This window comes from Neolamprologus multifasciatus, chromosome 1 (assembly GCF_963576455.1).
Source record: "Neolamprologus multifasciatus chromosome 1, fNeoMul1.2, whole genome shotgun sequence".
Classification (NCBI taxonomy): Eukaryota; Metazoa; Chordata; class Actinopteri; order Cichliformes; family Cichlidae; genus Neolamprologus; species Neolamprologus multifasciatus.
In genome coordinates, this window is record NC_140439.1 from 28,596,941 (window position 1) to 28,613,447 (window position 16,507).

The 16,507-nt window shown below is 43.5% G+C and overlaps 1 protein-coding gene across 3 annotated transcripts in view; it reads left to right on the plus strand.

Annotated features, from left to right (window-relative positions):
- unc13c (unc-13 homolog C (C. elegans)) overlaps nt 1-16,507 on the plus strand; it is a 119,467-nt gene that overhangs the window by 40,559 nt on the left and 62,401 nt on the right. For all 3 annotated transcript variants that reach the window (XM_085154659.1, XM_085154669.1, XM_085154678.1), the window contains exons 10-12: nt 1,723-1,892; nt 5,292-5,407; nt 5,614-5,777. In XM_085154659.1, the coding sequence (XP_085010785.1) occupies nt 1,723-1,892; nt 5,292-5,407; nt 5,614-5,777 (450 nt within the window). The remainder of the gene's footprint in view (nt 1-1,722; nt 1,893-5,291; nt 5,408-5,613; nt 5,778-16,507) is intronic.

The following is a 16,507-nucleotide window of genomic DNA, read 5'->3' on the forward strand; positions in this document are numbered from 1 at the left end:
TTAAACCAGCTTTCAAGAAAATATTTTGAACCTAAACTTTATTCCCAAATCGATAGTACAAACACCCGGCTCTTTTATAAACCCTGTGGGATGCTTGCCGTCTTTACCTTAATTAACTATCTTTCATTTAGATGAGTACCAGAATTGAAAAAAACTAAAGTATAAAAAGGAAAGTGGATTTCTTCCACTTAGTAGCTGCAAATCTTAAACATAGGATATGACATTAGTTTTTCACTAGTGCTGTGCAGATACAAGGCTTCCCACGATTATTGCAGTGAAATGTAATAATAGTAAGTGCACCCCAAACTGATTTGTAAATACTCATTATGCAGTTAATAATCAGATATTTAGATATTTAGCCTTTCTAGATGTCTCTGTTAAAACTAATAGAAAAACTACATGCACATATAATTTGACCCAAGTTTGGCCCCAGTCCACAAAGCTTCAGCAAAGCAGTGCATATTTATTTCTTTTCCTTTTTTCTTTTTAGTTTAGCTTTAATAATCCTCTGTTTGTAGATAGGATACTGTTAAAGGATCACAGAGGGTTTTTCATGTTGACTTAGAGCAGCGAATGGCATTTTTCATTTCTACTAACACTAAATTTTCCGGTGTTTTTTTATTTATTTTTTATTTTTTGCAGTCTTTGCCTGTAATACTCATGTGTTCCTCTTTTCATGTAAAATTAAAGTGTTTTTTTAATGATTCTGTTTTGGACTGCTTAGTGGTCATGATAGTAAATATACTTATAATAATCATAATAACTTCTTAGCATATGGTTGTACTTGTGTCCTTTGGAGATTTTCTGAATGTTTGTGTATTTTAAGCTAGTCACAAACAAAATTCCACACCTGTAATGAGACTCCAGTTGTGGCTGTAATAAAGCTCTTTCCCATTACTACAGGGATGTAGATTAATAGAGCGATACATTACTGTGTACTTGGCAGAGAGCAAAGTCCCAGACTAGTGCGGCAGCAGCAGCCAGTGCTTTCCCCAGAAAGGGATTAGCTAAAAAAAAAAAATCCCCAAAAACCGCAGAACTGTTTTCTCTCTGGCCGTCACATCCAAGATGTCATTAGAACAAAATGGAATCTCTCAGTTTGAATTCCAGAGAACAGTTTGACCCCAAAAGTGCTTTGGTCAACGATGTTCTGTTCTGTTCTGTCGCAGCGTCATTATTGTGAAGCATCTGTCAGCTGCACATATGCAAGGATGCAATAGATATTTTACAGTGGAACTTATAACTCACAAAGAAATAATCAGTGCTATGATGCTTAACAGTGATCCTGGTGAAATGTTCAGCTTTATTCTGATAAATTTAGTAGGTAGTAGGAAAAAAGGAAAACTAGAGATACAGAATAAAGGTCATGCACTGTCTTGAGGTAAATCTTCCTGCCTGGCAGAGAGACGTTCTCCAAAAGTATGGACATGATAGGCATTTACACTTATTGAAACACAGCAAAAAAATTATTTAATTAAAAAAAAAACCTGATATTCTTAGGCAAGAATTGTTCTCCATATGCCATGTCGGAAAGGCTCGCAAGTATGTGTGTATTTGAGCTTATATTTATGCTTCAATTGTACATTTGACTGCCATTCCGCTCTGCTGAATACCCCAACCCGATGAGCTGTCACTGAATATGCCTTTGCTACTATTGGTGTTTATGTTACTGTGATTTTTTTTTTTTTGCTTGACTTGACGTAATCAACCTCTAACTTCCAGTGAATGTCATAACGCTACCGACCGCATCAAGGTGCGTGTGTGGGATGAGGACGATGACATCAAGTCACGGGTGAAGCAACATTTCAAGCGCGAGTCAGATGATTTCCTGGGCCAGACCATCATCGAGGTTCGCACTCTCAGTGGGGAGATGGATGTATGGTACAATCTAGGTACGTTACCATTGTGTGACAATGTGGTGACATCAATTACTTTTTGTGATATACAACATGAATACAATGCCCAGGTTTTGACTTTTATTCATTTATCAAAGTGTTAGACTTTCAAAGGGTAATATTGCCCCAACACAACAGCCCATAACAAAAAAAAAAACCCAACTAAATAACTAAAAAATTTAAATAAAGGATGCACATACATACTGTTGCTGCTTCCAAGTCACTTTGCAACCTCTGGCCCAGCTTCTCCTTATAATGCAGTGTTGGGCTTGTTTGTTTGACGCTTGCTCCGTTCTGTATGTTAGTAGGGAAAGCGGTTTCTTGCTGCTGTCCCAGCCTCAGGCTTCTTTGTATACACGTAGACGAGCAAGGAGGTATGCCCTTTCTGCCTCAGGCTTTCGATGTGTGCATGTTGAAGGGCAGCGAGGTCTCAGAACAGAGCCATGTGCAGAATATAAACTACTACAGATGGAATAATAATTTTCTTTGACTAATGTGATCCTGACTGAAATTGGGTTTTGGATTAAGATGGGTGGTGGGGTAGGTTTGAGGGGTATGGATGTAGAGTTGTTACCAAAATATATGTAAATATATATATATATATATATATATATATATATATATATATATATATATATATATATATATATATATATATATATATATATATATATATATTGCTTCCCAGGCAATCATTATTATGATTATTGCACATTTTGGAAAGTTCACACAGTATGACAGCAATGCAGCCTCATTTAACCGCTTGATGTCTTCCCCCTTCGCTTTCTTGTTACATTGCAGCTGCTTTAGGAGCTGATGCTGATAACTGCTTGTGAGATATAATGTGGTTTAGCTGTGGCCACCATTACTATCCATGCGCTATCTTTCACTGTATCTGCTCTCATATATCACAGGTTTCACAATGTTGCATGAGGTTGAATGGCAGCATAATGGAAGATCGCACTTTTGCTGAGGTATTACGACTGGCGGGAGTTGTCTTTGTTTGCCTCTCCAGCTAAACGGAAGCAATTTGTGGTAATAGTGACCCCTTCCCACTGCTGCTGCTCTATGCCTTTTTAAATGTCCACAATGAATGTTTAAACAGGCCTTTGCTGGAGTGGGTGTCCACCCCTCCAGCTGCTCTCCTCTCTAAGCCTCTTCAGATCCTCTTCAATCTGGTCCTTTGCGTTTGTGTCTGTCCCTTTGTGATGTTATTATTTTTTACTTGTCTGTCTCTTGAGCAACTGACTGCAGAGGAAAATTTCACTGCTTTGATACAGAACAGTTGAACTGTATATGAGAGCACAGAGGGGAGCCAGTTAAATGTCTGTAAAGAACCCCCACAGCGTCATTAGCTACCAGACCTGTCAATGTCTAATCCAGACCTTCCCAGAGCCATGGCGGGGGGGCGAGGGATGAAAAGGAAAAGATGAAAGATGAAAAGGGGGGGAAAAACAAAACACTTGGACACTGCTAGCACAGGCGCCTACAGAAACGCAAAGCAGGAGATGAAGCATCGCTGAATATGTTTCCAAACCAACTTCATTCTAAGCCAAAGACTAGAAAATATGATGAAGCATATCTTCCCTTTGGCTTCACCTGCACAAGTGCCAAGGTAGGTCTCCCCTGCAGGATTGGTTTTCCCTTAGTCGGGAGCAGCGCTGGGCTGTTTAAATCACGGACGAACAGTAGGCTATCCTACAGCTGTTTGTTTTTAAACCTATTTTGCGCAGAGAGGCATTTTTTGAAAAATGTATTGATAGCAATGTTGAATATTATTACACAGGGAAAAAAAACCAACTACACGTAAAATAATCACACCGTGACGCCTCTGCCTTTGTAAATGGAGGGACAGTAACTGCGTGTGTATGTAAGCGTGTAAAACCTGCAGATAGTCAGATTAACAGTATTTTGTCTCTATCTGCCATTCTGCAATTCATCTCATGTAAACAATAACGTGGCGCACAGCGTGACGTGAAAAAAAGGCACATACCTTTGATGTTGCGTGACGAACTCTGTATTTCTCATCCACACGTAAACGCAAAAAAGGAGTTTTAAAAAAATATCAGTTTTCGGTTTTTTATTTGTCACATGTGGTCTTTGAGTGTTGATATTTGCTAGTGGAGAATTAAACCCAAAAGGTTATTGTATGTCATTATAAGTGTTATTAATGCCTCTTGCCAAGATTTCTGTGTCAGATTATGTTATAGATGTATTTTAATGTTAGTCTTTGAATGTTTTGCACAGTGTTCCTGATTTTTTTAACATTTGTCACACTTTCATGTTTCACATTGTCAAAGACAATATTCCAAAAATGATAATCCAAGTAAACACAACTGGAGTTTTAAAATATCCAGTTAAGGGAAAAAAGCTATCCAAAACTACCTGGCCCTGTGTGAAAAAGTAATTGTTAAACCATGAATTAACTGTGATTAACCACATTTTTTGGAAAGAGTTCAATTCAGTTTCACTAGCCACACTTAGGTTTAATTATTGGTTAATATTGCTAGACCTGTTGAATCAAGAAATAATTCAAATAGAACCTGTCTGACAAAGTGAAGTAGACTAAAAGATCTAAAAAAGCAACACATTCAGTGATGTGGAAGACTCATTGTCAGTTATCACAAATGCTTAAATGCAGTTCTTGCTACCAAAGGTGGCACAACCAGTTATGAGGTTTAGGGGGCAATTACTTTTTCACATAAGACCAGCTAGGTTTGAACAACTTTTTTCCCTGATAAATGAAATAATCATTTAAAAACTAAATTTTGTATTTACTTGGGTTATCTTTACCTAATAGTACAACTTGTTTGATGATCTGAACAATTTAAGTGTCACTAATATGCCAAAAAAAAAAAAAAAAAAAAAAAGGAATTCCAAAGGGAGGAAGCACTTTTTCACAGCACTGTATGTCTCTTCCTTGTAGTGTGGTCAAGGACAGATTTATAAGTGATGGACATTATTAAATTTGATGTTCTTTTTCAGAGTAAGGTCACTTCTTACAGGCTTGAGCTTGTATCTCACGCTCTCACTCTTTTTCTCTCCCTTTCAGTCTCTCTCATCCGTTTTTTTTTTTTTACTGTGTGCAACAAAACTTGTAGAGATTAATGTGCTTTATGTCTTTAACTTGTTTCACCATCTGCTATTGTGAAGAAAAAAATTGTCAAAATCAATGGCCCGCAATTTAGAAAGCTGTGCAGAGTAAAAAGAACAAATTACCAGTCCACACTAGTCAATCTGGTGCACGATAACCACACTGCATAGCTCAAAATATAGAAAATGAAAATTGCACCCTGTGTTTTGGATAGAATTAAAATTGAACAAATATTGCCATCTACTCTCCTGATAATTTTAAGTTATTCTAAATGTCTAATCCAGCTCTGTAATGTTTTACAGATAAAAGAACTGACAAATCTGCAGTATCTGGTGCCATCAGACTCAAGATCAGCGTGGAAATGAAAGGGGAGGAGAACGTGGTTCCTCCTCATGGCCAGTACACCTGTTTACATGAGGTAATCAGCATTTGATTTGGTACTAGGAAAGGTTGCTGCTCTAATCCACTAATCATTGCCACAGTTCTAAGCATCATGTTTATAAAGACAGTTACAGCTATGATAAGGTTTTTCATCAGCTGGCATGCACCACCCAAAAAAACTGTCATGACACCGTGCTCCATCACCCTAACCTGTTCCTCTCTTATCTCTCGTGCCACTCACAGAACCTTTTCCACTATCTGACCGAGGTGAAGAACAGCGGGGTAGTGAAGATCCCGCAGGTGAAAGGGGAAGAGGCGTGGAAGGTCTACTTTGACGATGTGTCGCAGGAGATAGTGGATGAGTTTGCCATGAGATACGGAGTGGAATCCATCTATCAGGCTATGACGTTAGTACTACCCTGATCTATGGCCTTTTACCTCACCAATCTGTCAGTGTCTCATTTACCAGAGTGGAAGGAGAAAAGGAGATGTGAGAAGGACGAGCGAAGGAGAACTGGAGTAGTAAAGATGTCTCCTCAGCAGAATCAGAGCTTGGAAAACTATCGAGCTCCCAAGTTTAATTGATTAATTGTTGGTCTCATGGAAAAACCTCCTAACCTGCCTTTGTCACATTGATCATGGGCACACAAACAGTGTTGTTTTCCTCCTTGCTTGTGTCGGTGATCCTCTGTGACCCTTTCTGTCTATAAATGTTTATCTCTTTGTCTCCATCGTGACCCCCAAACACATTCCCCTGCAGTGACACCACTGGAAACATTCAAACCTTTCAATATTGATCAAGGTCATGCAGTGACATTTGACATTGTGCTGTGTTAAAGCAATTGTTAACACTTTAGAAGTCTGCACAATACATGTATCCATCATCCAGTTCACTAGCAGCAGATTTATTTTTTTTGTCTTTGCACAGCATATTTACTTCAACCCAGATGCACTACTTTACATTCCCAAGTTTATTTTTGTATTGTATGTGGCCCAGCTAAATGGATTTCTCCTGTTCTAAAATATTTGTGTTTACTATACTCTTATAAAAAAACAACTATTTTTTACACTGTTATTTAAACTCTACATTTATAGCTTGGTTCCACCACAGAGACAAAGTGAATGCAAACACTTGTTGCTCTGTGTGACATTGACTGAGCTAGTCAGGAACTACTGCAGTGACATTAGTACGAAAAATAACTCTGATCTTCAATTAAGGTTTACTTCTCTGTTTTAATTGTCTATACATGAGCCTGGCTATCTTGAAGCTATATTATCGCATGTAAAACTTATGTTATGTATGTTTAAGCTATCTCTTGCTTGACTATGTGGCAAAGTTTGAGGCCGTTTCATAACTTCAAAATAAAATATAGATGTTATAGATGCATAATTGCAAAAAAAATTGGTCATTTGAGCCAGATGCTTGCTAGGCAACATCATCATATTTGATATAGATGAGGTCCTTTAGGTGCTTACTGTGTACTTGTGTGCCAAGTTGGGTTGCTCAGCTCTTCCTTCTGCAGTCAAAGAGAGATTTCAGGTGTTCAACTTCTGTAGATGCATATCAGATGTTATTGTCATGAATCAAAAAGGATCAAGTGTTTTTGATGTTCTAGCTGGATAAATGCTATAAATGAGACATTTCAGCCCATTGGTAGGTGGCTGCTAGGGAACATGATGGTGTCATAATATTTGATGTAGATAAATCCTCAAGATGTGCCTGTGTGCCACGTATGTGAAGTATTGTCAAGGAGCTGTTTGTGGATGGGCAGATTGAGATTTTCTATGTTTTAGGGGAGATACCTATATGGGGATTTAATTAAAATTTTGCTTTAATAATTTATGTATATATCTAAAATACTGTATTATAGTAAGATACTTTTCAGTATACCACATAGGCAGGTAAACAGAAAATAAAGCATCCTTTACCAGTTGAAATAAAAAATGGGTTTTAGAATTAAACAGGTAAAGATAGTCACTTGCATTATATCAGCTATTATCTATTGTTTGCTAATGACTTTTACTGCAGTAATTCATTAATAATGAGTCATTGAGTATCTCTGCAGTCTGGTTTCTGTATGAGCTGTTGTCTGAAAAGCACCACGGAAGTGCATCTTTTAAGCTCTCTTCCCCCTGCACTTGTTGGGCAGTCCCACTCGCTGACTACGTAATTAACTGCTGCCTAACTAAATCAGACCTTAATTACACACAGATTGTTGGCAAATTGAATGGAAGGCTCAACTCATATTTTTGCTTTCAAGTTTGAAAATCAAGTGATCAAACAGGACTGAGAATTCTTTTCAAATTATTTGCTTAAAATTTGTTAATTTCATTTATTAACCACTGACCTCTGAGTATGTTTGATTCTCGCACCACCTACTCTCTTAGCGATTATGATTTAACCCTGTGGACTTTATATTTTCTCCTGCTGGCCCTGTAGGGCAAACATGCAGCTGAGTTTCTTTTTAACCTTTTTAACCTAAGTCAGTTTTAATTGTTTCCAAAATCCATCAGTTGTTATCATAGAATATCCACACAAGAAAGGGGTGCAGCTGCTACAACAACAGCCCAACTATAGCACAAGCATTGTTGACATGTTGGATCATATTGGTGCAGCAAACTGATGGAGAGTTGCTAGCTGACATGTTGTTGATTCACTGTGACAGTTCATTGTATCATATGAGGGATAGCCACATTATTTAAGGGCAGTAAGTGGCCTGATTACCCGCTTTATCACGTGGAGTTAATGCTTCAGGCTTGAACCTTGTTTAACCATGGTGTTTCTCATTATGTTTCATCAGGAATTTATGAAAGGTCCTACTTTTCTGTTTTCTTCATCACTGAACCTTGACTCCGAGTAACTCCTGACATCATGACTGCATAAATCACAGCAGCTGTGAAGGCTCACTTTCCCTCCGGTGCCCTTTACAACAACTCACGGCATACCCCTCCCTTATTTTCGTTTTTCTTCATCGCACTCTATCACCACTCCCCTGTCTCCCTGTCCGCATCTCTCATCATCTTTTTTTTCCCCTCATTTTTCCTAGCTATCTGAACCCATTAAATGATATGTGAGTGTGTAGTACATCTCACCCGCTAGTAAAAAACCAAAGCAGGATAACTTTAGGGGAGGCAAATGTCTTCCCTCTTGAAAATAGGCTCAGGAGATCCAGCTCTAAAAGCACCATGGGAATTCAGCGGATGCCATCATCACTCTCTTTGCATCATTCACTTTGCTCTCCTAACCCCAAGTGCTCCTGGGTAATTTGGAGGCTGAAAGCAGAGTAATTAACTCGGCCTCCCAATGAGAACACGTTTGTGTTTTTTTGTGTGTGTGTGTGTGTGTGTGTGTGTGTGTGTGTGTGTGTGTGTGTGTCCGCTCCACAAAGAAGAAGGGGGAGTAAATCTGCTACCGTTACTCCACATAACTCTGTGGAAGTGATGACTCACTCAGCAAGATGTTCTTAGTTTCAAAATGTCTGTTTTCAGTCTCAATGCCCAACTCTTAGACATGCTCAAATCTGTGGATTTGAATCCTATCCGGTCATTAAGTGATGACGTGACGAATCCTACTTTCAGGCCTAAAGTAGTCTGCGTTTAATATGGCCTTTGTGTTGTTAACATCCATCCATCCATCTTCATCCGCTTTATCCGGGGCCGGGTCGCGGGGGCAGCAGCCTAAGCAAAGAGGCCCAGACCTCCCTCTCCCCAGCCACCTCCTCCAGCTCATCCGGGGGAACACCAAGGCGTTCCCAGGCCAGCCGAGAGATATAATCTCTCCAGCGTGTCCTGGGTCTGCCCCGGGGCCTCCTCCCGGTGGGACATGCCTGGAACACCTCACCCAGGAGGCGCCCAGGGGGCATCCTTACCAGATGCCCAAACCACCTCAGCTGGCTCCTTTCGATGTGGAGCAGCAGCGGCTCTACTCTGAGCCCCTCCCGGATGGCCGAACTTCTCACCCTATCTCTAAGGGAGATGCCAGCCACCCTTCGGAGGAAGCTCATTTCCGCCGCTTGTATCCGCGATCTCGTCCTTTCGGTCACTACCCACAGCTCGTGGCCATAGATGAGGGTAGGGACGTAGATCGACCGGTAAATTGAGAGCTTCGCTTTTACACTCAGCTCCCTCTTCACCACGACGGACCGGTGCAGCGTCCGCATTACTGCAGCTGCAGCCCCAATCCGTCTGTCGATCTCCGGCTCCCTTCTCCCATCACTCGCGAACAAGACCCCGAGATACTTGAACTCCTCCACTTGGGGCAGGACCTCATCCCCGACCCGGAGTGGGCACTCCACCCTTTTCCGGCTGAGAACCATGGCCTCAGATTTGGAGGTGCTGATCCTCATTCCCGCTGCTTCACACTCGGCTGCGAACCGCTCCAGTGCGAGCTGGAGGCCCTCACCCGATGAAGCCAACAGAACCACATCATCCGCAAAGATCAGAGATGAGATCCTGAGGCCACCAAAGCGAAAGCCCTCCGCCACTTGGCTGCGCCTAGAAATCCTGTCCATAAAAATTATGAAAAGAACCGGTGACAAAGGGCAGCCCTGGCGGAGCCCATCACCCACCGGGAACGAGTCCGACTTATTGCCGGCAATGCGAACCAAGCTCTTGCAACGGTTGTATAGGGATCGAATGGCCCGTAGCAATGGGCCAGACACCCCATACTCCCGCAACACCTCCCACAGGACACCCCGAGGGACACGGTCGAATGCCTTCTCCAAGTCCACAAAACACATGTAGACTGGTTGGGCAAACTCCCATGCACCCTCAAGTATCCTCGAGAGGATGAAGAGCTGGTCCAGTGTTCCGCGACCAGGACGAAAACCGCATTGTTCCTCCTGCATCAGAGGTTCGACTAGCGGACGAACTCTCCTTTCCAGCACCCTAGCATAGACTTTCCCGGGGAGGCTGAGGAGTGTGATCCCCCTGTAGTTGGAACACACCCTCCGGTCCCCCTTCTTAAAGATGGGGACCACCACCCCGGTCTGCCAATCCACGGGTACTGCCCCTGATCTCCACGCAACATTGCAGAGGCGTGTCAGCCAGGACAGCCCTACAACGTCCAGAGCCTTCAGGAACTCGGGGCGGACCTCATCAACACCAGGGGCTCTGCCACCAAGGAGTTGTTTAACTGCCTCAGTGACCGCGCCCCCAGAAATTGGCGGGTCATTCCCCTCATCCCCAGACTCTGCTTCCTCCTTGGAAGACGCGTCAGTGGGATTAAGGAGGTCCTCGAAGTATTCCTTCCACCGCCTGACAATTTTCTCAGTCGACGTCAGCAGCGCTCCGCCAGCACTATACACAGTGCAGGTAGAGCACCGCTTTCCCCTCCTGAGACGCCTGACGGTTTGCCAGAACCTCTTCGAGGCAGTCCGAAAGTCTTTTTCCATGGCCTCTCCGAACTCCTCCCACACCCGAGTTTTTGCTTCAGCCACTGCCCGAGCCGCATTCCGCTTGACCTGTCGGCTGCCTCCGGAGTCCCACAGGCTAACCAAGCCCGATAAATGGTAAATGGTAAATGGCCTGTATTTATATAGCGCTTTACTAGTCCCTAAGGACCCCAAAGCGCTCTACACATCCAGTCATCCACCCATTCACACACACATTCATACACTGGTGATGGCAAGCTACATTGTAGCCACAGCCACCCTGGGGCGCACTGACAGAGGCGAGGCTGCCGGACACTGGCGCCACCGGGCCCTCTGACCACCACCAGTAGGCAACGGGTGAAGTGTCTTGCCCAAGGACACAACGACCGAGACTGTCCAAGCCGGGGCTCGAACCGGCAACCTTCCGGTTACAAGGCGAACTCCCAACTCTTGAGCCACGATCGCCCCGATAGGACTCCTTCTTCAGCCTGGTGGCTCCCTTCACCTCTGGTGTCCACCATTTGGTTCGGGGATTACCACCACGGCAGGCACCAACCACCTTGCGGCCGCAGCTCAATGCAGCAGCTTCGGCAATGGAGGCGCTGAACATGGTCCATTCGGACTCGATGTCCCCCGCCTCCCTCAGAATGCTGTTGAAGCTCTGCCGGAGGTGTGCGTTGAAGATCTCGCGGACTGGGGCCTCTGCTAGTCGTTCCCAGCACACCCTCACTACGCGTTTAGGTGCACCAGGTCTGTCCAGCGTCCTCCCCCGCCACCTGATCCAACTCACCACCAGGTGGTGATCAGTTGACAGCTCAGCCCCTCTCTTTACCCGAGTGTCCAGAACATATGGTCGCAGGTCTGGTGATACGATTACAAAATCGATCATCGACCTACGGCCTAGAGCGTCCTGGTGCCACGTGCACTTATGGACACTCTTATGTTCGAACAAGGTGTTCGTTATGGCCAAACTGTGATTAGCACAGAAGTCCAATAACAAAGCACCACTCGGGTTCAGATCAGGGAGGCCGTTCCTCCCAATCACGCCCCTCCAGGTCTCGCTGTCGTTACCCACGTGAGCATTGAAGTCTCCCAGCAGGACAACAGAGTCTCCAGGTGGAGCACCTTCCAGCACCCCCCCCCAGGGACTCTAAGAAGGCTGGGTACTCCGAACTGCCACTCGGCGCATAAGCGCAGATGACAGTCAGGACCCGTTCCCCGACCCTAAGGCGCAGGGAACAAACCCTCTCGTCCACCGGGAAAAACCCCAACGTGCCGGCAGCAAGCCGAGGGGATATTAGAATACCCACCCCAGCCCGCCGCCTCTCACCAGGGGCAACTCCAGACTGAGAGAGAGTCCAGCCCCTCTCCAGGAGACTGGTTCCAGAGCCCAAGCCGTGCGTAGAGGTGAGCCCGACTATATCTAGCCGGTACCTCTCAACCTCACGCACTAACTCAGGCTCCTTCCCCACCAGAGAGGTGACATTCCATGTCCCTATTGCCAGTCTTGGCAGCCGGGGGTCAGTCCGCCAGGGCCTCCGCTCCTGGCCGCCACCCGGCACACAATGCACCCGACCCCTATGGCGCCTCCTGCGGGTGGTGGGCCTGCGGGAGGATGGGCCCATGTCTCCTCTTCGGGCTGTGCCCGGCCGGGCCCCATGGACTAAGGCCCGGCCACCAGACGCTCGCCCTCGGGCACCCTCCCCGGGCCTGGCTCCAGGGCGGGGCCCCGGTAACCCTATCCCGGGCAGGGTAAACTGTTCCCTCGGTGTTTTTTTCATAGGGGTCTTCTGAATCGCTCTTTGTCTGGTCCCTCACCCAGGACCAATTTGCCATGGGAGACCCTACCAGGGGGCAAAAGCCCCCAGACAACATAGCCCCTGGGATCCCTGGGACACACAAACCCCTCCACCACGATAAGGTTGCGATTCACGGAGGAGTTAACATGTTTAATGTTATGTATTTTCTTCTATTTAATCTCAAAAAGCTCCTAAAACAGTCAGTGATCACTGTTGACCTCCCTCGGCTTTTATTACTGCTAATCATTTATTTAAGCTCAGTTTTTAAAACCTTAGGATGTAACTACAGCCCAGACCATGCAGCAGTATATGAATGACCAGTGTTGGGTAAGTTACTTTAAAATAGTAACTTAGTTACATTACTAGTTACTTCTATCAAAAGTAACTCAGTTACTTCAAGTTACTCGTTACTTTCAAAGTAACTAGTTACTAGGGAAAGTAACTTTGGTTTTACTCAGAATTCTCTTGTTAATGTGTTGCTTCCACAACTTTGCCAGTCTTCTAGCTTGCTTACTTGCCACAAGTGCACTGTGCCACCTACCAATAGAAAGGAAAAGATAATGTGCATATTTCCACGAGAGAAATCCCACGCCTGGACCGTCATTGACTGCTGCCATGATTCTAGCCTACGTCACAGCGTCATGTGCGACTTTTACATCCAACACAAAAACTGCAGTCGTGGTGCTTTGATTGTACTCAGAACTCGGAAATTCTGCCTTCTGAATAGGAAGATGTAGGTAACACCAGACTGCAGATGAGCTGCATACAGGGCTGGACTGGGACAAAAAATCGGCCCGGGCATTTTGACTAGAGACGGCCCGCCATTATAGGAAAAATCATAAAGCCTTTGAATGAAAACAAACGCTGTTGTGACAGTGATGTACACTGTTTTGATGGTATATATGCATCAATCTATCAATCGTTTGTTGTAAGATTCAGATTATTATTTTTATTTTTTAAAAGCTAGACATTTTAAATAAGAATAAGAAAGAAAAGTATTTCCTTGTGCCCCCCTCTCCCTGTTAATGCCCTACCTGGCCACCCTGGCAAAACTTTGCTAGATCCGCACCTGCACAGTTACCAGCTGTCAGCTACCTAAAAAAGGATCCTGGGGTTATCTGTCTCTCAGAAACAGTTCATAACTTCCCTTCAACTCATTCATGTCACCTAAAAGGTAAACCTGTTTCTCCATCACCTGTTCAGCTCTGATGATTCAGTAAGGACATCTCCTGGTTTCATCTTCATGTTTCCCTCTCACCAGATAACCAAACCGATATCATGACCAGCAGCTTTTTTGCAGCTGTGGCTCCAGCAAACCTCAGCTGATACTAGAAATTAATATTAAAAAAATTCTAACAACAGCTGATCAAGCTTAAACGTGCTGCTGTTGTTTAACGGGACATCGGCTGGTTTCCTCTTTCTGGCGCAAAGTGGGCGATAAACAAACAAGAGAGCCGATCAGCTGATCATTGATCAGTTTTCATGATTGAAGTAGAAACAGGAGAGGGAGGGGGGAGAATGAAAGAAGAAGAGGCAGCTGTGCAGCAAAGACACAGAATAACTCCAGCTTTGTGCCTTTTTCATTGTAGCTGAATTACGGGACAAACTGTTCCTTTTCACCTCAATAAGAAACGCGTAATATTTTCTCTGAATACCAGACGGGACGGTTGGCAACTCTAATAACTTATGAACAAAATAAAGTTCAACATCATTAACTTCATAGCACCCACCCAGCTGTATAGAAACTCCGTCATGCTAGCTAGTACGCAGTACAGAAAAAGTCCGAGTAACGAAAATAAACTCCACCTAAACTTGGTTTATATCTGACCCAGATAGACTGCAGTTCTTACCTGAAGTTCAGTTCACACTTGGACCGGCGGCCGCCTCGGGTCTCTTTTCCTTCTGCGTCCCCTTTCTCTCATCCACCTGCTGCCTCCACCACTTGCTAATGTTACTGAATCTGTGGAAGCTCCGCGATAGCCACCACACGAAGTAACGAGTAACGACCCTATCTAAATCCCAGTAACGACTAACGCGTTCCTGATTTTGGCATAATAACTAGTTACCGTGCTCGTTACCACAATAATAACGTAGTTACTGTAACGCGTTACTTAATAACGCGTTAGTCCCAACACTGTGAATGACTAACCTCGTATTGTGGATGGATTATCTCAGTTGTTCTCCTGGCTGAAGTTTGGTCCTTTTATAGCATCTTGCCATGTGATTACATTTGTTCCTGACCACCGAGAACACTCACGTTAACTTTTATCGAGTGGAAAAAAGTTAGCTTGTTTATATTATGCTAACATAGCTGTATCGCTAGCGGTCACATAGCACATCATTATATACCAGCTAGCCAAACTTCAGTAACCCTACAAACGTCACTGCTGTTTAGCTTTCTGTCTTCATTTATGTTGGAAGTGATAGCAGAGCTGTATGTTTTAATTTGTTTCCAAAACCCCGCAGTCAGGACATGCTATATTGTATTTAGATAGAAGCTAGCAAGCTAACTTCCTGCTAACTTCTAACTCAGTTAAATGTCATAAACTCTGTTTTCATGGATGCCTGGATGTTAAACTCAATTGTTACACCTGGTAGAGCAGAACGCTAATCATTTTTATTAAAGATGAAAGACTTTAGACAGTTTTTCAACTCTCAGTAATGCCATAGTGATCGTTTGATGTATGGACCTGCAGCGGAGTTTAGGCCCAGACACGGCTAGTGACGTCAGACTTTACGACCGGATTAAATTCATAATACCACCATGTGAAAAAAACACCACTAAAAATAAAAATCTTGAATTCAAAACCTTAAATGAGACCATATATGTATGTATGTCATCTTTACTATTCCGTCAATAGTAATATTGTAATGTGCATTAATGTGCACATTGTAGGCATTTAAGCTTCAGCTAATTTTAACTGCGTTGCATTGTTGGCTACAGCAGCACATCGAGTCCTGTATGTATTTGTGTATCCCCATCGCTGTGCCTTGAAGCTCACTGGCCACGTCATTAGATATACCTGTTCAACTGTTAGTTAATACAAATACCTAATCAGCCAACCACATGGCAGCAACTCAGTGCTTTAAGGCAAGTAGAAGTAGATGAGACAACCTGTCCAGTTCTTTTACAGCCCAGATTTCGACTCAGTGACAAATCAATTGGTTCCTAAATATTTTTCCAACTCATGTAATACTAACATGTAATACTTTAAATTATCATAAATGTAATTTGGTGATATGTAAGGTCATGCAAAGTTGTAATCTTTAAGATAGTATCTAAAGCTGTAAGACTGAAGTACAATATTTGCCTCAAAGGTAGTGGTGCTAAAACATTTGATCTTGCTTTAAGCTCTCATGCATCCAAATGTTTGTTTGCTATGGGTCATGCTTGAGGCTGAAAAGGCAGCTCAAGTGTGCATGGTTTTGAGATGCATTAAAGTAAACATACAGATTATTGCACCTATTAATTTTATATGCGGTATACTATCTACAATAACAACATCCTGCTGCATTATGATTTAAGATGCATTCCAAATGGCTTGTGGAGCAGCAGGATGGAGTGTTAAAAGGAGCATATGCTCCTCACTCAGGCAGAGATCCCTGCTCAAACTAGGCCTCTCAGGCTCCACCACTTAATTACTGCTGGGTAGCGCTGCTCAGATGTGTGTAGAGAGAAAGGGCAAGTTTATGCCAAATCCAAAGTGGCATGTGCCGCTGTTACTGTGTGTAGTCTAAAAGTCACAGAATCAAAAAAGGATCTAGGGAGATTAGAAAAGGTAGCAGGAAGATGTCAAGTTTGCAGCAGTAAAATAGCTCTCATTCATTTCCATCCTCACCCCCTCCTTTGCTTTATTTTTAAAGCTCCATCCAGTACTGAGATCTAATTTTTGTTGGGCTGATTTCAGCTTCAGTTCAAATACTGTGCCGGAGTCTATCTCTGTGATATTTAAAATTACAGGATTA